The following is a 26,567-nucleotide window of genomic DNA, read 5'->3' as shown; positions in this document are numbered from 1 at the left end:
ATTTATATTATTATATAATATTTATTAATTTTTTTTTTTTTTATTTATTTAATAATTGATATTAATATTATTAGTAGTATTAATAATTAACCTGTAGTAGTAAGTGATTGATTAGAGTTTTAAAAATAGAAATTTTTTAAAATTTTTGGTACTAATTATTATTATTATTTTTAGTAGTAGATTTTTTTTTTTTTATAATATTTATAATAATAAACTAGAATAAAATGCAAGGTAAATTAATTTTAGATACATTTAAAGTTCAAAATAGGTTAATACAGATATAGATATTAATATAAAATTTTTTACTTTTTTTTTTTTTTTAAAATTAAATTCAAACATCAAATAAATTATCGAAAAAAAAAAAAATTCAAACAATACAAAACAAATATAGCCATTAAATGTGTCGTTGTAGGTGATGGTGCCGTTGGTAAAACCTGTCTTTTAATTTCATACACCACCAATGCTTTCCCAGGTGAATATATCCCAACTGTCTTTGATAACTACAGTGCCAACGTTATGGTTGATGGTAAACCAATCAATCTTGGTTTATGGGATACTGCTGGTCAAGAAGATTATGATAGACTTCGTCCATTATCATACCCACAAACTGATGTTTTCTTAATTTGTTTCAGTATTATCTCACCATCATCATTTGAAAATGTTAACGGTAAATGGCACCCAGAAATCTGTCACCACGCTCCAAATGTTCCAATTATCTTAGTTGGTACCAAATTAGATATGAGAGAAGTAAGTTTTTTTTATTTCCCACAGATATATCTATTAAAATATAATATTAATTTTTTTCTTTTTTTTTACAAAAATTTTAGGATAAAGAAACTCAAGATAGATTAAAAGAAAAGAAACTCTACCCAATTTCATACGAACAAGGTCTTGCTAAAATGAAAGAAATCAACGCTGTTAAATATCTTGAATGTTCAGCTCTTACTCAAAAGGGTCTTAAAACTGTTTTTGATGAAGCTATCCGTGCTGTTATCAATCCACCAGTCCACAAAAAGAAGAAATCATCAGGTGGTTGCAACATCTTGTAAAAAAATAAAAACATGTTTTTAATTCACTCTATGTCATTATCAATAAATCAAAAATCCCCTAGTATTAATATTAACAAAACACCTCCCTCTATATTATTTTAATTTGGTTTTTTTTTCTAACTCAAAAAAAAATCAATTAATTTAACAAAAAAAAAAAAAAAAAAAAAAAACTTAATAATAATGTTATAATAATAAAATAAATAAATAAATTAATTTAAAAAAATTATCTGGTTATTTTATTTTTTCAAACTTTTTTATAAATAGATTTATATTTTTTTCTTTTTTTTAATGGAAGACTAAAATCGAATTACGAAGGTTCTGCAAGAATGGAATTAAACTGGGACCCAGAAAATATAAAACCAAAAAAGATTTTTTTTTGTTTTTTTGATTAATTAAATTTAAATGTAAAATTCCAAAAACATATTTTTTTTAAAATAAAACTATAAATAAAAAAAAAAATTGAAATTTATTGCAAACAAAAACCAACCAAATAGAATAAACAAATAAATAATAAAATAAAAAAAAAATGAAGATTTTAAAAACTTTAATAGTATACTTTTCTTTTTTATTTGCTATGGTTCATAGCGAATATGTATTAATGGAAAATTATGAAAATGGATCATCATGTTCTGGTGAATCTTTAATCAAGGGATCAATTTTGACTAAAACATGTTTCTACAATAATAATTTTTCTTCAGTTTACTTAGTTTCTGGGAATAAAGTTATTGAGAGAAGATATCGTGATTCCAATTGCAATCTATATCTTGAAGAGGTAATTTATGAACCAAACTATTGTAATTCTACAAGTGGTGATACATTAAAATTCTCAATTTTAGATAATATAGATTTCCCATCAAATATTTATGTTACTGTTGACTATAGTGGTGAATGTAATGGTCAATATAAAGATACTTTTGTAAGCTTCAATTATTATAATTTAGATTTTTGTAGTTCATCTAACAGAGTATCAAGTAAAATGTCTTGTAATTCAACTTCAATTTTGACTAATTCGTATAAAAACTTAGAATGCTCAGGTTCCCCATCTCATACCGACGTCACCCCATTTTTTAATTATTGCACTTCTTATTCAGGAACCTACAATCATTTAGAATTTTGTAACCTATAGAAAATAATAAAAAAATAAATTATAAAAAAATAAATAAATAAAATAATAAATAAATACTTAATTGTTTAAATAAGAATATAGGAGGTTTATTTATTTTATTGATATTAAAGATTATTTAAATAGTTTATTAAAATACTTTGACGTTAACCCACCTTTTAAAACAGTTATTGTTTCACCAACTGATACTATTTTATCGATGTATCTATCTTCAATGGCACAATAAATACCTACTAAAGTTTTATCACCAGCTTTGCAAGTGGCAGCCCTAAAACTACGTAGTGTTCTAAGTGGCTCATCATCGCTGTATGGATCCATTACACTCTTTTCATTAACAAGTACAATTGGACATCGACCATTATAGTCACAAACATTAAAAGTAACATCACTTTTATTTGACTTGAAAAGTTTCCAATCATCTTCTTGAAAAGGAGAGGTGCCTGATAAAAGTAGATTTGGTCTATATCTTCTCCATGTTAATGGTGGTTGTTTTTGTTCACATTTTTCTTCTCTAGTTTTATCAATACGTTCATTAATTAAATCTATTGAGCCTTGGCCGAGGAGCATTATTTGACAAGAGTTTGCTAACGAGTTTTTAAATTTATCTAAATGGTTTGGATCAACATTTTCGGCCATATGTTGACGTATATTACGTTCCAAATTTGAGCTGGACACATTTGAACTAAACGCATACCTTCGGCATTCATTGCACGGTTAAACCAATTGGAAGCTTCATCTCCTTCATCATATACTTGAGCAACATTGTCGATTAAATTAACTTGTTGGTAAATTCTTGATGGATCCATTTTATTAATATCTAATGGTTCGGCCGATAAAACTAGATCTTCCATTCCTTCTTTTGATAGAATTAGTTTTTTCCCATCATCAGAGAATGTTGGTATAATAGTACTCATTATTGGATATGGCTTCATTGAAACATATCTATTATCTTTTATAATCATCCATCTTCTATCATTTTCAAATCCATATTTGGTTAGTTTACATGACTTTAATTCTATACCCTTGCATGATTTAACTTTAAAAAAAATTAATATTAAAAATTTAAAAAAAATAAGATTTTTTTTTTTATATAATTTATGTGCATACCTGGATAAATGATAATTGATTTTATAGTTATATCATTAAATTTTGACAAACTATTTTGGTTATTTTGATTTCCAAGATAATATTTAATAAAAACACCAATGAACGCAACTAGGGTAGCTGTTGTTAAAAACTTTTGTTCTTTAATAAATTCCATTTAAAATAAAAATCTGTTTAGATAATTTATTTGTAAATAAGTGATGTTTCAAAATTTAAAAGTGTTGTATAAAAAAAAAATAATAAAAAAATTAAAAAAAAAAAAAAAATAAAAAATAATATTTTTTAAAGTGGCATTGGTAGTGATCCCAGTTACTCCGTTGTAGTTTTTGATAAATAAAAAAAAAATATCTATACAAAAATTAATTTTCATCACAGCATATAAATTTTTGCATCGATTAAATAAATAAAAATTTTTTATCCTGTTTTTTTTTTTTAAAATTTTCAAAACTTTTTTTTTTTTTTATGCGGTAAATGAAAAATGCCACAACAACATACACAATATTTTTTAAAAAAAAAAATTGTTTTTTTGTGTGTGATACTAAATAATACTAAATAAAATAAAATAAATAATAATAAATAATACATATTATATAAAATAGTATTAAAAAATGAAACTTTTGGATTATATAAGGTTTCCGCACGAAATACTCTCATATACATTAAGTCGTTATAATATTAAAATCCAATACAAAGGTGCATTTGCGGTGCTTTTATATGGTAAGATTATACTTTTCGTTATTCTTGAAGTATTTTAAAACTAATATTTTTTTTTATAAATAGGTAGTGTTAGTTTATCACAAACTATATTCAATAAAAAAGTTGTAGCAACTTATAAATTTCAAGCATCTAGTTTTTTATTATTAAATCAAATGATCACCACAATAGTGGTTTTGTTAATATTGAAGTTTCTTAATATAATAAAACTAAATACATCATATGATATTAAAACTGTTAAAAGTGTAAGTAAAAACTATGGTTTGCAAGTTTAAATCACATATTAACATTAAATTACCGTTATAATACTTAGGTTATTCCATTAGCATTTTGTTATATAACAAACGTATTGTTAGGATTAGACTCTTTAAAAGAATTAAATATACCAATGTATAGCGCACTAAAAAGATTGGTAGCATTTGTTGTTTTGATAATGGAGTATTTTATATTAAAAAAAGTTTCGCCCCCAAAGGTAGTGGCGTCAGTTATAGTGATGGTATTTGGCGCAATAATAGCGGGCGTAACAGATTTAACATTTAGCGCTTTAGGTTACTCATTGGTATTGTTAAGTTGCTTTTTTCAAGTATGTATAGGCAAACATTATAATCAACATTGTGTCATAATATTAATTTTACACTTTTATTATTATAGGCATCATATTTAGTTTACGCAAAAAAAATATCAAATACTAATATGTCTACATATGATATGTTATATTTAAATAGTTTATTATCATTACCATTTACATTTATACTAGTCGTAGTCAACAAAGAATTGGAATATTTTAGCTCGTACGAATACTTGAATAATAGATCATTTCAAATTTATTATGCACTTTCTGTATTTTTAGGTTTCTTTTTAAATTTTTGCATTTTCTTTTGCACAGCTGTAAATTCACCAATGACAACTTCCGTAGTGGGATCTGCAAAAAATATTATAACAATGGTGTTGGGGGCAATTATTTTCCAAGATATAATTATACATCCACTAAATATCTTAGGTTTAATAGTGAACATACTGGGGGGAATTTGGTATTCATTTTTAAAACTAAAAGGTTAATAAACGATAATAAATAAAAAATTAATAATATTTATTGGTTTTTTAAATTTCTTTATAAATAAACCATTTCTATATATTTTATTTTATTTTTTTATTTATTTTTTATTTAAATAAAATTTGGGATCATAATTTTTCTTTGTTTTGGATATTCTCTAAATTTGGTGATATACCAATCGTGGGTTTCGCTGGCTCTGTGGAATAAATTTACAAAAGTAAAAACAAAACATAAACTATAATTTATAAATTTATAAAAAGATTAGTTATATTAAATTTATATACATAAATAAATTTAGTATACTTACAGTAATGTATAATAATTAAAATAGGTTAAAAGTAAAAATGAAAGATAAATTAAGATTTCACAGAAATAATGTGGTGATGAACATCTGTTAAATAATCTGCCATATGGGATTCTATATTGTGGAGTTGTAGATGATTCATCCTTTTTATCGGTTGCTCTTAATGATGCTAAAATCTTGTGTGATTGAAATTGTTCGTATGAATTAACGGTGAACAAGGCTACCGAGATGATAATTTTGATGATATTTTTCTTTTCTAAACTATTTGTTTGTTCGAGGATTGTACCATTCATTTCTTTGAATAAAGTTTCGAAATAGATTGAGCTTGCTAAAAATACATAATATGAAATACCTGAAGCAAATAAGAAAAGACTCATCTCTGAGTATCTATGACTTTGAATTTTAACTGTTTCATAACATCTTCTTAAACCTTGAATAATAAATAAAACATATAAAATTTTTTGATTATATAAATTATCTTCAATTTTACTAATTATAATAAAAAATATTAATAATGTGTGAGTTTGTTATATATATATATATCTATCTATACTTTACCATAATAAAACCAAATAAACTGCTGATAATACTGATAATGTAAGATAGAAAATTGTCCATGCGTTTTTGGTAACTATAACTTTTTTATTGAAAAAATTTGTTGATTCTTTTCCTTTTTCTTTTTCCTTTTCCTTTTCTTTATTTTGTGGATTTGCTGGTGTTGCTAATTTACCATATGCTGTTGCTTTACCAAATCCTTGTTCATCGAATAATCTAATTAAATATAAAAAAAAAGCAACTATCCAATATAATAAGCAAAGGAAAAATGCATTCGATACAAATTTTTCGTAAGGGATATATTCGAATATCATGATTATTGTTTATTATCTGTCAATGAAATTGAAAATATTAAAAAAAAATTAAAAAATATTTTAAAAAAAAGAAATGAAAAATAAAAAAAATAAAAATTAAAAAAAAAAAATAAAAAAAAATATTTTATTAAATGATTAAATAAAAAAAAATACCAAAATGATAATTAATTTTACCAAAATGATAATAGATTATATTTTAGATAAGAGGACCATTTTAAACATAAAAAAAAAAAAAAAAAATATTTTATAAAATTTTATAAAATTTTTTAAATTTTTTCAAATAAAATAAAATTTTTTTACAACCCAACAAAAATAAAATATGAAACCAACAAAACTTTTTTTTTTTTTTAGACTTTTACTTTTATTACAATTTATATTATTATATTTGTTTATATTGCTTTTTTTTTTTAAAATGTTTTATTATTTTTTTTTAAAATTTTTTTTTAAATTACAACAACCATTATGGTGAAAATTAAACCATGGACAAGAATCCAAGACCTAAACTAAACCATAAATTTGATGAAAATCTAGAAACCTGATAATGGGTAACCGTTAACGATGACATCGACAAAGTGGTTAAAGTTAATATTACCTATATTAAAAAGGAAAAGAAAACATTAATATCTACATTTTTGGATGCTGTATTGAATATGAAATTAAAAATATATACCATTATTGTCAACTTGGATTTCTTTCATTAATTCTTCAACTTCAGCGATGGTAAGATAATCACCTAAAGTAGTTAATAATTGTCTTAATTCATATTCTGGGATGGTGTTGTTACCGTCTTTTGATAAAGCTTTGAAAGCATCTAACATTTCTTTTTGTTGTTCTTGTGGAGTTCTAATTGATGGTTTCTTGTAAATGGTTTTTAAGGTATTGATATCGAAATCTTTAGCACCAATTTCAGTTTTTAATTGTTCGATTTCAGCTGAGGTTGGTGATTTACCTAATGATCTTAAACAGGCACCAATATCTTCAACATTGACTTTACCGTCATTATCTTTATCAAAGATTGAGAAACATTCTTGAATTTGATCAGCTGAGGCAGACTATTAATATTATTATTTAATAAAATATTTGTATTTGAAAATTATTTGTATTTTTTTTTTTGAAATTAATTTATGTGATATTTAAATGAATTTATGAAATTTGTAATAAATATAATTTTTGAAAATAAAAAAGAATATTAGTATTTGGCTATTAAATAAATATCAATATTAAATTTAAAAATACATTACCATTTTAAAGTTTTATATAAGAATAAATAAATAAATAAATTATAATACAAAGATTACTAATATGATAAAATAATTTTTAAAAAAAAAAAAAAGAAAAATAATTTTTAAAACCAAAAAAAAAAAAAATAAATAATAAAAAAATTAAAAAAAAATTATAAAAAAAAAATCAAACCAACTGTTTTTATTTGAAAAAATTTTAAAATTGGTTAGCTAACTACCCATTAAAAATTTTTTAATAATTTTTTTTTATTATTATTAATATTTTTTATATGAATATTTTTGTTATAATAATATATACTATTATTATTGTTTTTTTTTTTTTTTTTAATATTAATATTTTAATATTTTTTTTTTTTCTAAATTTAGCATTTTTGAAAAATATGATTAGATACACGATATAAAAATTGTATTTTATAAATCTAAAAAAAAAAACAAAACAGATATTTTTTGAAAAATTAATAGTATTTGTTTATTTTATTTCCATTTTAAATAATTAATTCTAAATGTTACAAATATATTTTTTTTTTGGGCTATATTCCTTTAAATATTTTGTGTCAGTGATCAAATATTTGTTTTGAAATTATTTGTTATTGTTTTTTAAATGCAGTTTTAATATTTGGGATATGATTTTTAATATTTGCTTTTTACAACAAATTATTTTAATTTTTTTAATTTTTTTTTTTTAAAATAGATTTTCTAATTTTAGCTTTTTTAAAAATAGTGAACCAAAAAAAAAATATACTATTGATTACTAATTTAAATAATATTAAGAGATAAAATATTTAGGAGATATTGGTTTTATTTTATTTTATTTTTTTATTTATTCTTTAAAGTGTACTATTAAAAATAATTAAATTTTTTTTAGTTTTTTGTTTGAAAATTATTGTGAATTATGGGTTTAAGTGATTAAACTCTTAAGTCCCATTTTTTAACTTGCTTATTGTTTATGAAATTTTGATGATCAATTTGTTTTAGTTCATAAGAGGATGGTGAGTTGGTTTGAGGAGTATTTTCAAAATCGATATCCATATTGTTATTATTGTTGTTGTTGTTGTTATTATTAATATTATTATTAAAATTGTTTGTTGATGATTTTAATCTATTTATATTATTTTCATCATTATTATTTGTTTTTAAAAATTTAATGGGTGTTTTTGTTGGTGTTTGTTGGATATATCTGTTTTCTTGATCATTTTGATAATTTAAATTGTTATTATTAAATAACAATCTTTTTTTAGTGGTGGTCGATGGGGTTTGAGGAGTATCTGGAATATTACCTCTATTACGATAATAATTATTTTCCTTTAATGGAGTTGGTGTTGAGAATTCTTTAAGGAATTGTTTTTCATAAATATTTGGTGAGTTTTGTTGAGGAGATGAGAATGAAAATTCACCAAATTGACATGTTTTAATTGTACTTGCATTGGTACTACTGACCCAAGTGGTCCATTTATTATCATTTGGTGGGGTTTTCATAATTTCTTTTAGGAGATCAACAGATTGATTGATTGTTTTATGATTTGGTGTTTTAATTGGTGATTTATAAAATGATTGATTTCTTAAAGGTGATGAATAAAGACTGTTACTACTACTATTACAATTATTAATTCTTTGTGGATTGTTTGTTTTAAATCCAATCAAGCCACTGCTATTATTTAAACTTGTATTTAAACTATTGTTAGTTGGTGATAAAATTTTTAATAGTGGTGTAGCTGATGGTGGTGGTGGTTTGATCATTGGTACTGGTGAGCTTGGTGTTGGATACTTTTTATTAATTTCCCTACTTGTATTTAATAAATTATTTGTTGATGTTATCTGTTGTTGTTGTTCTTCATTAGCTACAAAATCATTAAATTCTTTTTCATTTGTGCTTCCTACCCACTCATCATCTTCACTATTTCTACTTGTTAATGGATCAGATTTACATTCTTGGTATTGAGTTGCTTTGGAGGTATTGGTTTTTGGTTTTATTGATTTTCTTGGTGCAATTGATGGTCTTCTACCTACAATTGATTTTCTTGTTGCTACTGATAGTCTTGGTGCAATGGTTTGTTGTCTTGGCATCAATGATGGTCTTCTTATTACAGATTGTCTTGGTTTTTTTGGAATATTATCTATGTTATTACTATTATTATTATTATCTGTTGTTGTTGTTGTTGTTGTGGTGGTGGTGGTGATGGTGGTGGATGAATTGTTGGTTTCCATAGTTTTATCTGGATTGATATTGTTATCTTCAATAGTGGTATTGTTACTATTTTCAGTTTGTTTTGGTGGTAAAATTGATTTTCTTGGTGCAATTGATTTTCTTTGAGCAATTGAATGTCTTGGAACCATAGATGGTCTTCTTGCGATTGATTTTCTGCTTAATTTTTGTTCTAAAATTACATTACATGGTTGATAGCCATAGTTTGGAATAAATCTACTTTTAATTCTATTTGTAAGATCACGAATTTTCTTTGAGAATAAACCAGTTTTAACAGGAGTTTTTAGTTGCTGTGGTTGTTGAGGTTGTTGCTGTGTCTGTTGTTCAGCTTTGTTTTCTATATTATTGCTATTATCCTTAACTGAATTGTTATAGTTGGTATTTGATTCGGAAAATTCATTATCAACTTGATCGATAAATTTAATAATCTTATCAAATACATTTGAACTATTATTTTCAACAAGAGTTGATGATTTTCTTAATGATGATTGTTGTTGTTGTTGTTCTTTTAATAATTTTTCCTCTTTTAATTTCTGATCCTTTAATTTCTTTTCTTCCATTTCTTTTTCAATATTTTCTTTGGCTTCTTTAACTAAATCTATAATTGGTAACTCCATGGCAGTTTTAAGTAAAAAGTCTATTCCACCAATATCGTCAATTGGTGGTCTTAAAAGATATGGTAAAAGACCATCGGCACCTTTTTTTTTAAATAAGTAACCAGCGGAATATTTTAATATTACAAGTGAAAAACGGAATAATGAGTTGACACCTTCTAAAAGAATCAAATCCCAAAGTCTTAGAACTGCACCCCAATCTTGTAGTGTTGTAAAAAAACACATCCACCATGGTGTAACATATAGGAGTGGATCAATACCATTATTTATCTTTTTTTTTTTTTTAAAAAAAAATTAAAATTATTAATATTTATAATAAATTTACATCTTGGTCTATTTTAATTATAAATACATACTAAATGTAAACCTAAAGGTTTGTTTTCGATTTCTATAATTTTTTGAAATAGTTGTGAATCGGAAATTAGCTGTGGCATACCTGGCATGTAATAGCCCATGGTTTCTCTTTCGAGCAATGCCACTAATAACCAAAATGTATCTTCTGGTGATAAATACATTAATAATACACCTGCAATATATGACATACCTTGACAATATCCAACCTTTTCATTATGATATGAATATGATTGTAAAACATTTAATAAATCTTTTTTACTATAAAATAAAACCAAATAAAAAGTTAATATTTATTTAAAGATTTAATAAAAGTTTAAATTAAAATTAAAAATATTATCCTACCTTCTTTGTGTAAAAAATCTTTTATGATTTGGAAAGGTTCTGGGTATATCTAATTCAATTTGCTCTGTATGTTCGTTGTGTGACTTTTTACAAAGTTCCTAAAAAATTTAAAAAATAAAAATAAAATAAAATTTAATATATTTTTATTGGTACTTTGAAATGATTTAAATTACTTACAACAAAATAGTCATCTGGGTATTGATTTTTAAAATATGAAATGTTTAACATTTTTCTCCATACGATCGATCTAAGATTGTTTGGTATACCTTTTGATGATAAATATAATAATTTTTCGGGTTGGTTTATTAAAAAGTCATTCCAGTTATTAACAATGTGAATCCATTTTTGTTCCTTTGCAATTCTTTTACCAGCTTCACGATAGTTTTCTTGTTCACTGTCATCTCTATCCTCACTTGATGTTTCTTCAGTTACAACAAATCCATATCTATCGAGCTTGGCATTCTTTTTACTTGGAGATTTAATAATATCATCCTCGTCAATAACAATTGATTCTTGTTTTTTTTGTTTTGTTGTTGCGGATGGTGAAAGTTGTTGGAATTCAAATAATAGATTATTTTTATTTTTATTGGTATTGTTATTATTACTATTACTATTAATATTAATATTATTTTTTTGATTGTTATAATCTAGCATTACTAAATCATAATCAAACATTTCTACTTCCATTTTTTTTTTTTTTTTTAATTTATGTGTATTTTAAAAAATACATATATTTTTTTTTAAATTAAACAAAACACAATAAATTATAAAACAAAACAATGAAATATAAAAAACAATAAAAATTAAAACACACAAAACTAATTAAATTGAATAAGGTACACAAAACTACACAGTTGTATTAAAAAAAAATATTAAAACAGAAAGGATTATTTTTGTATTAAATTTTAAAAAAAAAAATTAAAAAATTAAAAAATTTGTTGTGGTGTTTTTTAAATTTAAAAAATAGACCGTTAATTTTGAAGATAAAAAGAGGGAAAATTTCGATATTTTATAAAAATATTATAATAACCAAAATAAAAAAAAAATTATTATAAAAGAAAATAGTTTTAAAAAAAAAAATTAAAAAAAAATAAAGACCAATTTATTTATTTATTTATTATTTGCTAATCTATCTTTCCATTTACTTTTACGTAATTTAATTGGTCTATTGCCTATATATTTACCATTCATATCCCTCATTGCATTTAAATAGTCATTTGAGCCAGAAAAAGATACAAAGCCAAATCCTTTGGTTTTTCCACTTTTTTCACGGATAACTTTTGCTTTTAACAAAGTTGGGTACTTGACAAAGGCCTGCATTAACATATCATCGGTTACATCATTACCAAGATCACCGATGAAAATACGAAAATCGTTTTCATCCCATTCTGATAGTGTTGGATCGACCCATGTTTCGCCAGCAGCTTCCATTGTTATTTTATTTTGCTTTTTTGGCTCTTCCATTGTAACTTGAGGTTTAAGTGCTACCACATTCAAATAGTTTGATGATCTCTGTTGTTGTGGTTGCTTAAATAATATATCTTTTTCTAAAGCATTGATTGTAGGTGGTTGTGTATATGTAACTGGTTTTGATGATACTATAGTAGAGCTACTTGATTTTGCACTAGATGGTTTGCTTATCATTTGTTTTTTTTTCATTAATGAGGGTGGTATTAATGTTGATTTTGTGGTTGTACTTGTGCTTGTTGTTGTAGTTGTTGTTTTAATGGTGGAAGTAGTTTTATTAGGGTTAGGGTTGGTAGTTGTATTGCCATTATCTATATCGTCGATTTTTCTTTTTAATTTATTTTCTGAATTTTTATTATTTGAAGCATCGGTTGTATTGTTTGTTGTGTTATTATTTGTTGTATTGTTTGGTGCCGTTGTTGATTTATTGTCATTTTCTACATTTTCTAAATCGGCATAAAAATCATCCAAGTCAACTTCTGACATTTAAATATATATATATTGTTCAACAATAAATTAATAAAAGATTAAAACGTATAAAAATTAAAAAAAAATTAAAAATTTAATAATTTTTTAAAAAAATTTTTTTAAAAATTTTATTTTTTTTGTGTTTATTTATATTTTTTTATATAAAATGCATTCAAGAAAATTCAACACTCTCTGTATAAATTTTAAAAAAAAAAAATGTTTAACTTTGCAAATAAAAAGTTGGGAAAAATAAAAAAAATAAAGATTTTAAAATTAATAATAAATTAAACAAAATATTTATATAATAAAACAAACAAATAATAAAAAGTGCACACCATAAATTTTTTTAAATTTATTTAATAATTTTATTTAGAATCTTTTAAATTTTGGTCATTTAAATTTGTAAATGAAGAGGATGAGCCTGATAATCTTTTTGATTTTGATTCTTGAGCTAATTTAAGACGTCTTTCACGTAAGGACATTTTTCCAGATTTCATATCGATTGAACTGCCACTACTTGAAAGATCATCAGAAGAAGGAGCACCGCTACTGATTTGAGATTCGATTTCATTTGTTGTAAATTGTCCACTAGCACGACCAGTGAATTTTTCTTCAATTTTTTGTTTTGTATGTTCAGCTCTTTCTATAACGTGAACCATTTGTCTATCATTGTGATCGCTAAGAGTTTTTTGGTATTCTGTTTTTTCAATGTTGATTGCCTTGATCCATTCTGTAAGAGTTTCTTTATCTGGAGCAGTGATTAACATTGAGAATGATTTTTCTTTAAAAATTTGAAGATTATTTGAGCCTTCAAATTCTTTGATAACCAATTGATGAAGGAAAATAATTTGTTCGAATTGAAGACGAATGGTTTTTTGTTTACCAAAGAATGATGAACCTGATGATTTGTTTGGTCTGGTAATAGCTAAACTGTCATTAAAAAGATAAAGTACAATTGGTGTCTTTTTGCCTTTGTTTAAAATTTCAAAAAATTCACCTTCTTTTACGAATCTTCTATGAGATTTGGCTAATTGATTATCACCATCTAATTTTTCTTGAATTTCTGCTAACTTCATTATACTTTCGGCTTCTTTTCTCATTTCGTTCATATTTTCTGCAACTAAATTAATCTTGTCGAATGCTTGCTTTAATTGTTCATAATCTGGATGTGTTTGCCATGTATGGGAAATCATATCTTTAATTAAAAGACTGTAACGTGGAATTCTTTGAATTGGTCTAATGAGATAATCTTCAAGGCCACGAAGTTTGATTTCTTCATTTTGTTCTTTGATTTTATTTAGATATGACTTGAATTTACTTTGTTTCTTGCATTCATTTAATACACCCATTGCTTCGCTATAACTTCTGGAGTATTGAGAATAGATCTTGAGGAAATTACTAAACTTAATAAAAATATCGCCAATCATTGTGTCTTGTTTCCATTCTTTAGTTCTACCTTCAATGTCACTTAATAAACGTTTATTATAGGAGAGAATAATTTGAACTTCACTGAAAATACTTTGAATTTCTTCAATGGTAATAATTGGTGATCCTTTATCGATGGCCTCTCTTAAATCCTTCAAGATAACGTCATTTAAATAAGCTAAACGGTTAATATATTCTACTTCAGTCTTTTTAATCTCTTGAACAATTCTTTCTCTGTAAGCAGAATCACGTGCTAAAATAATTTGTCTATTTCTTTCTAACCATCTTCTTGTCGCTTTTTGAATTCTAATTGCAGCTCTTTCTTCTAATGATAATTGTGGTCTAGAAATTGATTGTCTTGATGGTGTACCATTATTTGATGCAGGTGTTGATGTTGATGATGCAACTGGTGGTATTGTAGTGGATGTTGTTGTTGTATTGGATGCCGATGAAACAACAGTACCGGTGGATGATGCATTAGTTGCAACGGTTGCTGTTGATACTACAACTGAAGGTTTTGATGGCGATGATGGTACTGGCTTAACATTTGGTGATGAAGACAAAGATACTGAATCTGGAGTAATTGTACCCTTAACATTTGTAATTAATGGTGAAACTGGTTGAGATAAACTATTTCTATCAGATTTTGGTGACTAAAATATATAAAAAAAAAATTAATAATTTTATATTAAATATTATAAAGAAATATATGGATATAATTAAATTAATTAATATTTTTAAAATTACTGACATTATTATTATGAGTGTTGGTATCATCATTATTATTATCATCACTTTTACTAATATTATTGTTATTATTAATTTCTGTAGTGTTTTGTTGAACCGTTTCATTAACCCTCTCATCACCCTTTAAACTATTTAAAAAGCTATTTTCAGAATCGTGGTTATTGCCACTACTGATACTACGACTTCTCGTTAAACTATTGTTATTGTTATTGTTGTTGTTTATACTATTATTATTTACATTTGCGAATCTCCAATCTAACTTTGATGGAGAGTTATTTTGTTGATTTGTTGGTTTATATTTAATTGTACAATAAGGACTATTATATGTTGATGACAATCTTTGATTTGATGGAACAAATCCTGAATTGTTTTTATTGGCAACTTTAAAAATATTATTATTATTATTGGTATTATTGGTATTATTGTTTTTATTATTGGCATTATTATTTTTATTAAAAAATGATGGATCTCTCCATTTTTTTAATATATCTTTAAATGAAAAGGTTTCGCTATTATTACTATTATTAATAGTACTAATACTACCAGCGCTATTATGTATATTTATATTTATATTATTATTATTAATAAGACTTGTAGTGTTGTTGTTATCTTTACTACTATTTAAACTATTATTTCCGCTACTACAATTACTACTATTTTCATCCTTTAAAAATTTTTCAATTGATACAGATGATGAGGTTGATATTGGTGATGAGGATAGTGAGGAAAATGATGATGATGATAATGGTGATGAGGGTGATGAAAAACTATCAATATTATAATCCAAATTATACTTTCTACCAATCATTATTTTATTATTATTATTATTATTATTATTACAATTATTACAGCTATTATCAGTAATTTTATTTATACTATTACAATTATTATTACAACTATTATTTAAAATTAAATTATTTACCCTTTGTTGTGGACTATTATCTGGATATAATTGTTTTTGAGCAGCAAGATGTTGAAATAATTGATTTTTAGTTGCTTCCACTGAATTTCCCTCGTTTTGAGATTGGCTTTTCTTTATAACTTCTTGTCTCTTGTTTTCTCTAATTGTAAACTGTGCTAATAATGATTCAGCATGATTGATCTCATCTTTACTAAACTCCTCTATTGTTGGCTCTAATTGTGGCCATTCGATTGAAAACTCGTAATTTGGATCTGAATTTGCAATCTTAAAAAAATTTAGTTTGGTTAATAAATTTTCTCATACATTAGAGAATATGTTATGTATTATATTATTACTTACTTTACAGACAGATTCTAAACATTCAATAATTCTTTTAATATTTTGATAAGTAGTGTGATTATTTACAATATCAGAAAGAGCGAATCTTTTGTGACGAGGAACACCCATATCAACACATGCTTGAATAAAGAAACTGATGTTTTCATTATATTTGAAACGAATAGTTGCTTTTGGTGTATTTGCATCTGGTATTGAAATTCTTGGCATTAATCTTGGGCTTATAGTATTTATAACTTTACATAATAATACACCATCTTCAAAAATTTGGTTGAATTCTTTATTTTGATCGATTTTAATATCTAATACATTTTCGATCCACTGTAATGCTGCTCTCTTTTTACATAAAAAAGTTGATGATTTGCTCATTATTTATTCTGTTATCTATATTATTACAGTACTTTTTATTGTTAATTTTTTCTTTAGCTCTTTTTATTGCTATTCTTTTACTAATAGTACACTTGATTTTTTTTTTTTAAAAAAAAATAATTCTTTTTAAAGCTGTAATTTTTTTGAACTGGATATATTTTGAAAAATTTTATTAATATTAATCTTTTAAAGTGTTATTTAACAAATAGAAAATTAAATATAAAGAAATTTGATATATAAAACAACAAGGAAAAAATCAAAAAAAAAAAAAAAAAGAAAAAAAAATTTTATTTTAAAAATTATATATTTATAGATTACTATATTATTACTTGATTGTTTTATGATTGATAAAAATTAAAATACACAATAAATAATTAGATGATAAAGTTGGTATTTTACTTTTAAATATTTTATTATTATTATTCTTATTATTAATATTTTTATAAATAAAAAAAACCAAAAAAAATAAAAAATAAAAAAAAAATAAAAAAATAAATAAAAATTGTTTCAAAACACACAAACACACCCTTTATCTAATAGTTGAGTACTGCACTACATTAAACACATAACAAAAACCACACCACACACTCTTACTTTTCACTATATCGTTAAAAACTGTGTAATTTTTTTTTTTTCTGTTAAGTGTGGTAATAGTGTAATTCTACTTTTGAATTATATTATTATTATTATTATTGATAAAATATTTTTTCGCACACCAAAAATACATACAAAATAATTTTAAAAAATAAAAAAATAATTATGATAAAAATTTAGTGATTATAAAAAAATTTAGAAAAAAAAACTTTGGATTGTGAGTGATTTTTTAAAAATGATTATAATATGGAGTCGACCTGATGATTATTTATATTTTTAAAAAAAAGTTGGAGCAAAAATAAAAACCCAATCACTATTAAAAATAAAATAACAAGTTAATTTTAAACACATACAAACCCAGTTTTCTTTTTTTTTTTTTACTAAAAATATTTTGAATAAATAAATAAATAAATAAATAAATAAATAAATAATAAATATATATAAATAAACAAATAGAATAAATAAATAGAATAATAATTAAATAAATAAGTATTAATGAATATAAAAAACTATTAAAATATTATACAATATAAATAAATATTTGTTTTGTGATAAAATGAAAAAAAAAAAATAAAAAAAAAAATAAAAATTTTTTTTTTAAAAAAAAAAAATAATTTAAAAAAAAATTTTTAAAAAAAATCTAAAATTGAAACTTTTTTATAATTATTTTTTTCATTTAAATATATGAGAATAGCTGCTATAGACCCATTTAAATAATAGGTAAGGTTTTTAAACAGAATTATCGATATAGTGCCGTCAAACACCTCCCTTTACAAATTTGTTTTAATTTTTTCTGTTTTAAATCGAATCCAAATAAAGAAATAAAATGAAATCAACAATTTAATCAAATAATAATAAATAACATTCATCAAATAATTGAAAATAATTTTAAATATTATTTTTGGAATTGTGTTCCTTTTTTTTTATTTAAAATATTTTAAAAATCATTAAATAAAACAGTAAATTTTTAATCAATTCATTGAAAGATTTTACCCAAAATTTTTTTTTTAATTTTTTTTTTTTTGTAATTCATTTAAAATCAAAAAGATATTAATGTATTACTATTTGGGAAATGTTATTAAAAATTTTTTTAATTCTGAAATTTCATTCACCACCAAACATTTTTTCATTATTACAAACAATTAATGGATCTTTTTTTTTTTTTTTACAAAAAACCAATAATACCCTAAATTATTATAATAATATTTAAAATTACCTTTATTTAGAAAAAAAAATTTTTTATTTTTTATCACATTTGTAGAATTAATTAAATCAATCAATCAAACAAATCATATTATAATTACCCAAAAGAAAAAAAAAAAAAAAGTAATATTATTTTTTTATTTTTTTTTAATTTTTTTTTTTAAATTTTTTTAATTTTATTTTTTTTTTAATTTTTTATTTTCAGTTCATTTTTTTTTAAAAATAATAAATATAATAATAGTATTAAATAATAATATTGTTTAAAATATAAAAAAATGAAAATTTTAGTTCCAATTAAACGTGTTGTCGATTATGCAGTTAAAATTAGAGTAAAATCAGATAAATCAGGCGTTGAAACCGCAAATGTCAAGATGAGTATGAACCCATTTGATGAAATTGCAGTTGAAGAAGCAATTAGATTAAAGGAAAAAGGTATTGCTAAGGAAATTGCTGCAGTTTCAATGGGTCCAAAACAATCACAAGAAACAATTAGAACCGCAATTGCAATGGGTGCAGATACTGGTATTCATGTTGAAACCGATAAAGAACTCCAACCATTAGCTGTTGCTAAACTTTTACAAAAATTAGTCGAAACCGAAAAGCCACAATTAATTATCCTCGGTAAACAAGCTATTGATGACGATTGTAATCAAACTGCTCAAATGTTAGCTGGTTTATTAAACTGGCCACAAGCCACTTTTGCCTCAAAGGTTGATATCAAAGATGATAAAGTTCATGTCACTCGTGAAATCGATGGTGGTTTAGAAACTCTTTCAATGAAATTACCAGCTATTGTTTCATGCGATTTAAGATTAAATGAACCAAGATACGCCAAATTACAAAATATGTAGGTATTATATATATATATTAACCCAACAGATATAAATATACAGTGTATTAATAAATTAATTTTTAAAACAGCATGAAATCAAAGAAAGCTCAATTAAATGTTTTAACTCCAGAAAAATTAGGTGTTGATACTACCTCACATCTTTCAACAGTTTCAGTTGAAGAACCACCAAAGAGAAAAGGTGGTGTTAAAGTTGAAAATATTGATCAAGTTGTTGAAGGTCTTAAGAAAAATGCTTTAATATAAATAAATAAATAAATAAATAAATAACTAAATAAATAACTAAACAATAATTTATTAAATAATAAATAAACAAATAAATTACTTTTTTTTTTTTAAAAAAATGAGAAAAAACAAATAAAAGATATAACATAAAAAACATTTTGGAATGTTATCCCCAATAATTAGGATTTATACATTTTTTTATCTTTTAATAATATTACAAATTATTACATAGGTTCTAAAAATGGATAAAAATAATTTTAATTTTTTTTTATCTTTTATTTTTTTTTTTATATAAATTTTATATATAAAATTTTTATATATGTTTTAATATATTTTATATATAAATTTTTATATATATTTTAATACTTTTTATTTATATATTAAAATGCAAGGTTTAAAATTAAGTGACCCTTTTAATTATGAAAATGATATTAAATACTCAAAGAATAGCTCTGTTTCTTTTTGGAATGATGTGGCTACTAAATATGTTCATTGGTATGTTTATATTTAATTGCTTATATATAAAAAAGTCAAGAGTTTTTAATATATTTTTAATAGGGATAAAATGTATGAAAATGTATATGAAGAAATAATTGATAAGGAAGTGTGGTTTAATGGGGGAATGTTAAACACCTGTTATAATGCATTAGATGTTCATTTAAATGATGAGGAGTTACGAGAAGAAATTGCTTTAGTTCATGTTTGTGCATCTAAAGGTTTACAATATGAAATATCATATAAAGATTTGCACCATAAGGTATGTGTTTTTTCGAGAGCATTAAAAAATTTAGGTATTGTAAAAGGTGATACAGTTGTTATTTACATGCACAATTCTATAGAATTGGTTATAGCAATGTTAGCATGTGCAAGGTTAGGTGCAATCCACAGTGTTGTTTTTGGTGGTTATTTATCTAATAGTTTGGCTGATAGAATTGATCATTGTAAACCAAAAATATTGATTATATCCAATTATGGTTTTGTAATAGATAAAGTGCATCAATATATACCTCTTGTTAAAAAAGCAATAGAGTTAACTAAACATAAACCTAGTAGTGTTATTGTATTTAATAGAAAAGATATTCAGGATGTAATTGAAGATAATACATCAATAGAAAACTCATTGGATTGGGATAATTTGATAAAGAATTTAGAACCATTATATGAATATGTTCAGGTAGAGTCTACCCATCCTTTATATATTTTATACACCAGTGGGACCACAGGTGAGCCTAAAGGGATTGTAAGAGAAACTGGTGGGCATGCGGTGGCAATTAATTATGCTATTAGAAATTGTTATGGTCTAAAAAAAAAAGATTGCTTTTTCACAACTGCAAATATTGGATGGGTAAGTGGACATTCATTTGTCGTATATGGGTGTTTGTTTTCAGGTGTAAAATCAATTATTTTAGAAGATATAACTAGTGATTTATATAAACACTATTGGGAAATTATAAGCAGATTCAAGGTTAATTCATCAGCCACAGTTCCAGCAATTATAAGATTAATGAAAAACAATGATCCAAATGGTGATATTATATCAAAACTAAATGTTTCATTTCATAAAAATATTTATTTAGGAGGAGATAAATCACATCCAACTATCATCAATTATATTAACAATATTTTAAAACAATCAGTAACAGATGAATATTGGCAAACTGAGTCTGGTTGGGGTATGCTTATGTATCCATCCAAACAGTTAGCATATAGAGATTGTTCAGTAGGTAAGCCTATGCCTAGCTATAACATCACTATAGTAAATAGTAACGGTGAAGAGGTTAAATCGAATGAAATTGGTGAAATTGTAGTTAAAAAACCATTACCTCCATGTTTCATAACCACTTTATATAGGAATGAAGAGTTATATAAAAAAAAATATAAATCAGAAAAACATGGATATTATAAAACTGGAGATAATGGTTATTTCGATGATGATGGATACTTCTATATAACATCAAGGGTTGATAACTCGTTATCAATTTGTGGCTCAATGATAAGAGAAGACTCAATTGAAAACTCAATTAATAAACATTCAATGGTTAATGAATGTTCTGTTATTGGAGTAGAAGACCCAGTTAAAGGTCAAGTACCTTTAGCATTTATTGTTAAAAATAAAAGCAATTGTGATATGAATAATGAAATGTTTGAAAAAGAAATTAACAAACTTATTACAGAGGATTTAACAGTCATTGCAGTAGTAAAAAAAATAATTATATTAAATAAATTACCAAAGACAAGAACGGGTAAAATAACAAAGTCTTTGCTAAAAGAAATATTTAATGGTAATTTTTTTATTATTTTAAAAAAATATTATGTAATATAAAAAAAAAACTAATCAAAATATTTTATTAAATTTAGATCAAAAGTATAGTATACCTCCATCATTAGATGATATAAATATAATAAATGATCTTTTAGAAGCATATAATAACTACAAAATATATTTCATTGAAAATAAAAACAACAATTTTTTTTAAAAACTATTTATTTATAATTTAAAATTATTTTTAGAAAAAATGAGTATTTTTTTAAATTAACATTTAACCATTGCAACGGTATAGTCACCACTTGATTTTTGATCAGGATTTGATGATGTTTGTAAATCAACATAGCTGAATGATGATGGATTGTCACGGTTAAGATCCCAATGGCTTAAGAATGAAAGGGAATTGGTGGCACAGAAGTTAGCTACTTTTGAAGCATCATCAATGGTAAAAAGTGAAAGATCATCATTTAAACCAATCATTGGAGTAATGGCTACTCTTCTGAATAAAGCTGAATCCGATTCACTTGGATACACTTGTTTTAATTGGTTTTTAATGCTAGTGGCAGCTTCAATAGCAGCATCACCTATAAATAAAAAATAAATTAATATAGGTTTTTTATATATCTAGTATTTTTATACATACCCATTTTATCTTTATAGCTTGGATCATAATAATCCATAGCCATACCATTTACAGTAAATGTAAGGTTATTTTCCTTTGCTTTATTAACAACACCCATACCTGTGGTAGTTAAGCCGGATGGTAATACTGGAAGAGTGAATGAAATGGTAACATTTGGGTTCTTAGCAGAAACAGTTTTTAAAGCTGTGCAGATATTTGTTTCATTATACAAGCCATTTTCTAAATCAAAATCTAAAAATGTTGCGCTATATAGCTCAATTACTTTATTGTAGGTTTGTTCCAATTCTTCAATAGTAAATTTGGAAGAAATGTCAGAATTTGCAGCACCTCCAAATGATACACCCTAATAATATTTTAAATAGAATTAATTAAAGTTTATTATTCATTACCAATAGGAAATTAAATACTTACAACTCTTTTTCCACCTTTAATAAGTTCATTTGCTAATGGTACAGCCCAATCTAGAGCCATTGTTGGTTGAGCAGCCCAACAAGCTTCACCATTGGATGCTAAAGTAATAAATCCAAACATTAAGCCAGTAGCTCCATATTTAATAACCTCTTCACCATATATTGGGTTTGGTCTTCCATTTGGATAGTGCTACAAGAAATGAATTTACATTAATACAAGAATTAAAATTAATAAAATCTACAAAATATACATACTTGCCAATCACTCCATTCAGCATTAATTGATACATCACAAAAAGGAACTACTTGAGTCATATTTAAAGAGAGAATTATGTTTATAAATATATAATAAATTACAATAAATGAAAATTAAAAAATTTTCTAATTTATATTCGAAATCAAATATAAAAAAAAAAAAATTAAAAAAATAAAATTACAAAAAAAAAAATATAAAAAACCCACCCAAGCTGTTTATTGGGGGAAAAGTTTTTTTTAACACAAAAAAAATATTGTTTTTATGAAACCAAATGGACATGTTCAAAAAATGCCCATTAAAAAAATTAAATCTTTAACCTTTTTTAAAATTTATCAGTTTGATTTTTTGATAATTGTAATTTGGCATTAAAAAAGTGAAGTTTTGATACCCCATAAAACTCCTCAATTATTGTTATTATAATCCAAAATTATTAATTGAAAAAAATACAAAAAATAAAAAATAATAAAAGTAAGTTTCTAAAAAAATTTATTATAATTTTTTTAATGCATATAAAAAATTAATATTTTAAATATATTTTTGAAAGTTGTTCTTTAAACTTGAGCTACTTGGGTTTGTTCTTTGACCACCATGAGCAAAATTATTTTTTAAAACAGTTTTATGTAATGATTGGGAAGAAGGCTGAATATTTGGGTTAGGTGTTATTTGTGAGGTATATGGTATATATGGTTTAAGTGGTGATAAAATTGGGTAAAGTGATTGTGGTTGTGATTGTGATGGTTGTCTTGGTTGTGTGTAAGAGATTTGAACCAATGGTTGTTGATAGGGTGTTTGTTGAACTTGAGATCTATATTGTTGTGGTAATGATTGTGGTTGTTTATGTTGGATATTTAATGAAGCTGGGGTTTGATTTGGTTTTTGAAAACTTGGAGTTTCTTGGTATTGTATTTGTTTAGAATGATACTGCTGCATTTGTTGCTGTAATTGTTGTTGGTATTGATATTGTGGTGTAGATAACTGAGTTTGGTAACTTTGGGTTTGTTGGTGGGGTATTGAAACGAATTGTTGTTGCTGTTGTGATTGTTGTTTTTGAGGTTGACAATATTGTTGTTGATGTTGTTGTTGGTGTTGATGTTGTTGATGTTGTTGATGTTGTTGTTGTTGATGATTTGGTAATGACTTAGTTTGTTGATGTACTGTTGTCTTTCGTTTTGGAACTAAACTAATTTGAACAGGTTTTTGTTCTTTTATAGGTTGTACAGAGTTTTGGTTAATATTTTTTGTTTTTAAAACTGTTGAATTAATAAATCTGTTTGGTTTTTTTGAGAGAGTTGGAGTATTTGTTTTTCTAACCCTGTTTGTTGTGTGGAAACTAAATTCTTTTGGTTTGGTTAGTCTAGAGGTGGAAGAATAGGATTGTTTTGGTTGGGCAGTATTATTAGCTGTTGTATTCATTAGTTTTGGTGAAACTTTTAAATTTGATTGATTAATACATTGAATTAAAGACTTTGTTAAACTTTTATATGGTGATTGAACAAAAAGTGGTTGTGGTGAATTATTTGAAGAGTCTGGATAATTGTATTTATTGATATTATTGAAGTGGCTATTCTTTTTCTTATTATTTAATTCAAATAAATGATTAATATATTCGGTACTGCTTGTATCAACTGTTTTGATTTCAACTGGTTTCTTTTTAATTGCTAATGGAATTTCGCCATAACGTTTATCACACTGAAATTCAAATGGTGATTGTCTAGTTAAATTTCTATTAATACCCCATTTCTTTAAAGTTGGGCTTTCTTTATTAAATTTGGGTAAATATGATTTTCCAATTTTTGTATGTTCTTTTTTAATATTTTGGATTTCTTTTGCAATTGATTTTAAAATTGATACAGATGATTTGCTTCTTTGATTAGTTAAAAAGAATGGACTTTTTGGAATTGTCAACTTTTTATTTAAAACTCTTTTTGGTGTTGAGATATTAGTTGTAACCCCAAATGATTGAGTCGAATTTGAGTGCAAAGATTGGGTAATTGAAATGGATTTTCTTTTTTGTGATTTTACTTTTAATACTGGTTTTTGTTGATGCTGTAACTGTTGAAGTTGCAATTGTTGTTGCTGTTGTAACTGTTGTTGTAACTGTTGTTGTTGCAATTGTTGTAATTGTTGTTGTAACTGTTGCTGTTGTAATTCTTTCTGTTGTTGTAACTGTTGTTGCAATTGTTGCTGTTGTAACTGTATATGTTGAGCTTGATAAATTTTTCTCTCTTTTTCCTCCTGTTCTTTTAATTGTCTTTCTTTCTCTTCTCTTTCTTTCTTTTCTTTAATTTGGTCTTGTTGTTTTAATATTGATTGCTTTGATGGTCTTTGTTGAGCAATTGGCTTTGGGTTGATTGATTTTTGTTGAAGCAAACTTAATCTTTTTTCGAGTTGTTGGTGCTCCTCTTCTTCCTTTTCTTCTTTTGCCAATTTATTAATTAATTGTTGATTATCTAATTGCTGAATATTATTATGACTATTAAAATTTATAAGTACTTTTGATGATTTCAACTCTTGGTTTTTTTTTTGTAATTCAGTATCTTTTTTCAATTTTTCTAATTTCACTTCAAGTTTTTTTTGAAGTAATTGATCTTGAATTTGTTCGACTCTGGATTTTGAGGAGCTTGGGTCTAAACTAAAATCAGAAATTGACATTTTCTTTGGTTGATGGCTAGATTCTAAACTTGATGAAATTTGTTGTGATGATTGTTGATCTTGAAATTGTTTTAAATTTAATTTTTTTAACTCAATCCCTGTTAATTGTGAAGGTTCACATTTTTCATCTGGTTGAATTTTCATTGGTTGTAATTTGAATCTAGTGATTCTTTTATTCTTCTTACTACTTAAATTAGATTCACTATCTTCATATTCTTGCTCTTTTAAATTTTCCTCTACCGATTCAACTTTTTCCCATTCTTTTTGTTGTTGTTCTACTTCTTTTTGGAGCAAATTTGTAAAATTAAAACAAAACTCTTGAGTTTTAGATGGAGATGATGTTGTTGACCCACATGATGTATTTATTGTAGTATTATTATAGCTGTAAATATTGCCATTTGGTACATTCATTTTTGAAATAGGGTTATTTTCTTGTTGTGGTTGTGATTGTGGTTTAACTCTACTTGGGGATTGTAATGATTTTTTCTTTTCTAAATTTTGTGTGATATTTTTAAATGGCGATTTTATTGGGAGTTGTTTAGCTGAATCTATATGACTATTAATACTTTTCATTAATTGACTACATTTTTGAATGTTATCATTATTATTATTACTACTATTATTATTATTATTATTATTATTATTATTATTATTATTATTATTATTATTATTATTATTATTATTATTATTTATTAAATTATTTTCAATATTTGGTTTATTTTCTTTTTCATTTAAAATATCATCCTAAGTTTTTTGGACAAAA

At 24.3% G+C, this 26,567-nt stretch overlaps 13 protein-coding genes across 13 annotated transcripts; 5 read left to right on the top strand and 8 right to left on the bottom strand.

Moving 5' to 3' along the window:
• rac1A (uncharacterized protein) lies at nucleotides 1-1,274 on the top strand. Its single transcript, XM_003293030.1, has 4 exons — nucleotides 1-99; nucleotides 175-231; nucleotides 392-747; nucleotides 828-1,274. Exons 2-4 carry the CDS (start codon nucleotides 225-227, stop codon nucleotides 1,047-1,049), a joined length of 585 nt encoding a protein of 194 aa, XP_003293078.1. The 5' UTR covers nucleotides 1-99; nucleotides 175-224; the 3' UTR covers nucleotides 1,050-1,274.
• A 301-nt stretch (nucleotides 1,275-1,575) lies between these two features.
• Nucleotides 1,576-2,175, top strand: DICPUDRAFT_83666 (uncharacterized protein; the record flags this gene model as incomplete). The annotated part of the gene is made up of 1 exon (XM_003293029.1): nucleotides 1,576-2,175. The coding sequence occupies one exon, from the start codon at nucleotides 1,576-1,578 to the stop codon at nucleotides 2,173-2,175; it is 600 nt and encodes a 199-aa protein (XP_003293077.1).
• Nucleotides 2,176-2,286: 111 nt separating this feature from the next.
• Nucleotides 2,287-3,433, bottom strand: DICPUDRAFT_90079 (uncharacterized protein; the record flags this gene model as incomplete). The annotated part of the gene is made up of 3 exons (XM_003293024.1): nucleotides 2,287-2,854; nucleotides 2,893-3,208; nucleotides 3,280-3,433. 3 exons carry the CDS (start codon nucleotides 3,431-3,433, stop codon nucleotides 2,287-2,289), a joined length of 1,038 nt encoding a protein of 345 aa, XP_003293072.1.
• Nucleotides 3,434-4,055: 622 nt separating this feature from the next.
• Nucleotides 4,056-5,049, top strand: DICPUDRAFT_41477 (uncharacterized protein; the record flags this gene model as incomplete). Its single annotated transcript, XM_003293028.1, has 3 exons — nucleotides 4,056-4,235; nucleotides 4,304-4,573; nucleotides 4,642-5,049. Coding segments are annotated over 3 exons (858 nt in total), but the record flags the coding sequence as incomplete, so codon positions are not given.
• A 106-nt stretch (nucleotides 5,050-5,155) lies between these two features.
• Nucleotides 5,156-6,217, bottom strand: DICPUDRAFT_83663 (uncharacterized protein; the record flags this gene model as incomplete). The annotated part of the gene is made up of 3 exons (XM_003293023.1): nucleotides 5,156-5,279; nucleotides 5,352-5,837; nucleotides 5,907-6,217. The coding sequence occupies 3 exons, from the start codon at nucleotides 6,215-6,217 to the stop codon at nucleotides 5,156-5,158; spliced, it is 921 nt and encodes a 306-aa protein (XP_003293071.1).
• Nucleotides 6,218-6,566: 349 nt separating this feature from the next.
• DICPUDRAFT_92983 (uncharacterized protein) lies at nucleotides 6,567-7,498 on the bottom strand. The gene is made up of 3 exons (XM_003293022.1): nucleotides 7,459-7,498; nucleotides 6,888-7,269; nucleotides 6,567-6,809 (listed from the first exon to the last, which is right to left on the bottom strand). Exons 1-3 carry the CDS (start codon nucleotides 7,459-7,461, stop codon nucleotides 6,745-6,747), a joined length of 450 nt encoding a protein of 149 aa, XP_003293070.1. The 5' UTR covers nucleotides 7,462-7,498; the 3' UTR covers nucleotides 6,567-6,744.
• An 866-nt stretch (nucleotides 7,499-8,364) lies between these two features.
• On the bottom strand, nucleotides 8,365-11,658 carry DICPUDRAFT_157872 (uncharacterized protein; the record flags this gene model as incomplete). Its single annotated transcript, XM_003293021.1, has 4 exons — nucleotides 8,365-10,545; nucleotides 10,632-10,887; nucleotides 10,972-11,069; nucleotides 11,149-11,658. The coding sequence occupies 4 exons, from the start codon at nucleotides 11,656-11,658 to the stop codon at nucleotides 8,365-8,367; spliced, it is 3,045 nt and encodes a 1,014-aa protein (XP_003293069.1).
• A 441-nt stretch (nucleotides 11,659-12,099) lies between these two features.
• DICPUDRAFT_24635 (uncharacterized protein) lies at nucleotides 12,100-12,399 on the bottom strand (the record flags this gene model as incomplete). The annotated part of the gene is made up of 1 exon (XM_003293020.1): nucleotides 12,100-12,399. A coding segment is annotated over one exon (300 nt), but the record flags the coding sequence as incomplete, so codon positions are not given.
• Nucleotides 12,400-13,254: 855 nt separating this feature from the next.
• Nucleotides 13,255-16,850, bottom strand: DICPUDRAFT_99548 (uncharacterized protein). Its single transcript, XM_003293019.1, has 3 exons — nucleotides 16,340-16,850; nucleotides 16,001-16,264; nucleotides 13,255-14,984 (listed from the first exon to the last, which is right to left on the bottom strand). Exons 1-3 carry the CDS (start codon nucleotides 16,703-16,705, stop codon nucleotides 13,272-13,274), a joined length of 2,343 nt encoding a protein of 780 aa, XP_003293067.1. The 5' UTR covers nucleotides 16,706-16,850; the 3' UTR covers nucleotides 13,255-13,271.
• Nucleotides 16,851-18,717: 1,867 nt separating this feature from the next.
• On the top strand, nucleotides 18,718-19,754 carry DICPUDRAFT_50761 (uncharacterized protein). Its single transcript, XM_003293027.1, has 2 exons — nucleotides 18,718-19,349; nucleotides 19,424-19,754. Exons 1-2 carry the CDS (start codon nucleotides 18,778-18,780, stop codon nucleotides 19,596-19,598), a joined length of 747 nt encoding a protein of 248 aa, XP_003293075.1. The 5' UTR covers nucleotides 18,718-18,777; the 3' UTR covers nucleotides 19,599-19,754.
• Nucleotides 19,755-19,962: 208 nt separating this feature from the next.
• DICPUDRAFT_83657 (uncharacterized protein) lies at nucleotides 19,963-21,965 on the top strand (the record flags this gene model as incomplete). The annotated part of the gene is made up of 3 exons (XM_003293026.1): nucleotides 19,963-20,072; nucleotides 20,136-21,774; nucleotides 21,936-21,965. The coding sequence occupies 3 exons, from the start codon at nucleotides 19,963-19,965 to the stop codon at nucleotides 21,963-21,965; spliced, it is 1,779 nt and encodes a 592-aa protein (XP_003293074.1).
• Nucleotides 21,966-22,019: 54 nt separating this feature from the next.
• Nucleotides 22,020-23,221, bottom strand: DICPUDRAFT_50758 (uncharacterized protein). Its single transcript, XM_003293018.1, has 4 exons — nucleotides 23,152-23,221; nucleotides 22,898-23,086; nucleotides 22,487-22,829; nucleotides 22,020-22,427 (listed from the first exon to the last, which is right to left on the bottom strand). Exons 1-4 carry the CDS (start codon nucleotides 23,209-23,211, stop codon nucleotides 22,111-22,113), a joined length of 909 nt encoding a protein of 302 aa, XP_003293066.1. The 5' UTR covers nucleotides 23,212-23,221; the 3' UTR covers nucleotides 22,020-22,110.
• A 746-nt stretch (nucleotides 23,222-23,967) lies between these two features.
• Nucleotides 23,968-24,638, bottom strand: DICPUDRAFT_73427 (uncharacterized protein; the record flags this gene model as incomplete). Its single annotated transcript, XM_003293017.1, has 1 exon — nucleotides 23,968-24,638. A coding segment is annotated over exon 1 (275 nt), but the record flags the coding sequence as incomplete, so codon positions are not given.
• Nucleotides 24,639-26,567: the final 1,929 nt, after the last annotated feature.

The sequence above is a fragment of the Dictyostelium purpureum genome (assembly GCF_000190715.1).
Source record: "Dictyostelium purpureum unplaced genomic scaffold DICPUscaffold_393, whole genome shotgun sequence".
Taxonomy (NCBI): domain Eukaryota; phylum Evosea; class Eumycetozoa; order Dictyosteliales; family Dictyosteliaceae; genus Dictyostelium; species Dictyostelium purpureum.
This window is presented reverse-complemented; position numbering and strand designations above follow the sequence as displayed.

Bases quoted from the DNA above. Each gene is read 5' to 3' on its own strand.
- rac1A (XM_003293030.1), top strand. The intron at 748-827 runs GTAAGTTTTTTT...CAAAAATTTTAG, and splicing joins CCAAATTAGATATGAGAGAA to GATAAAGAAACTCAAGATAG.
- DICPUDRAFT_92983 (XM_003293022.1), bottom strand. The intron at 6,810-6,887 runs GTATATATTTTT...TTTTTAATATAG, and splicing joins AATCCAAGTTGACAATAATG to GTAATATTAACTTTAACCAC.
- DICPUDRAFT_99548 (XM_003293019.1), bottom strand. From the start codon at position 16,705: ATGAGCAAATCATCAACTTTTTTATGTAAAAAGAGAGCAGCATTACAG. The intron at 16,265-16,339 runs GTAAGTAATAAT...AATTTTTTTAAG, and splicing joins GTTTAGAATCTGTCTGTAAA to ATTGCAAATTCAGATCCAAA. The intron at 14,985-16,000 runs GTAAATAATTTA...TATATATTTTAG, and splicing joins ATAATAGTCCACAACAAAGG to TCACCAAAATCTGATAGAAA.
- DICPUDRAFT_50761 (XM_003293027.1), top strand. From the start codon at position 18,778: ATGAAAATTTTAGTTCCAATTAAACGTGTTGTCGATTATGCAGTTAAA. The intron at 19,350-19,423 runs GTAGGTATTATA...TTTTTAAAACAG, and splicing joins TACGCCAAATTACAAAATAT to CATGAAATCAAAGAAAGCTC.
- DICPUDRAFT_50758 (XM_003293018.1), bottom strand. From the start codon at position 23,211: ATGACTCAAGTAGTTCCTTTTTGTGATGTATCAATTAATGCTGAATGG. The intron at 23,087-23,151 runs GTATGTATATTT...CATTTCTTGTAG, and splicing joins CTGAATGGAGTGATTGGCAA to CACTATCCAAATGGAAGACC. The intron at 22,830-22,897 runs GTAAGTATTTAA...AAATATTATTAG, and splicing joins TTAAAGGTGGAAAAAGAGTT to GGTGTATCATTTGGAGGTGC.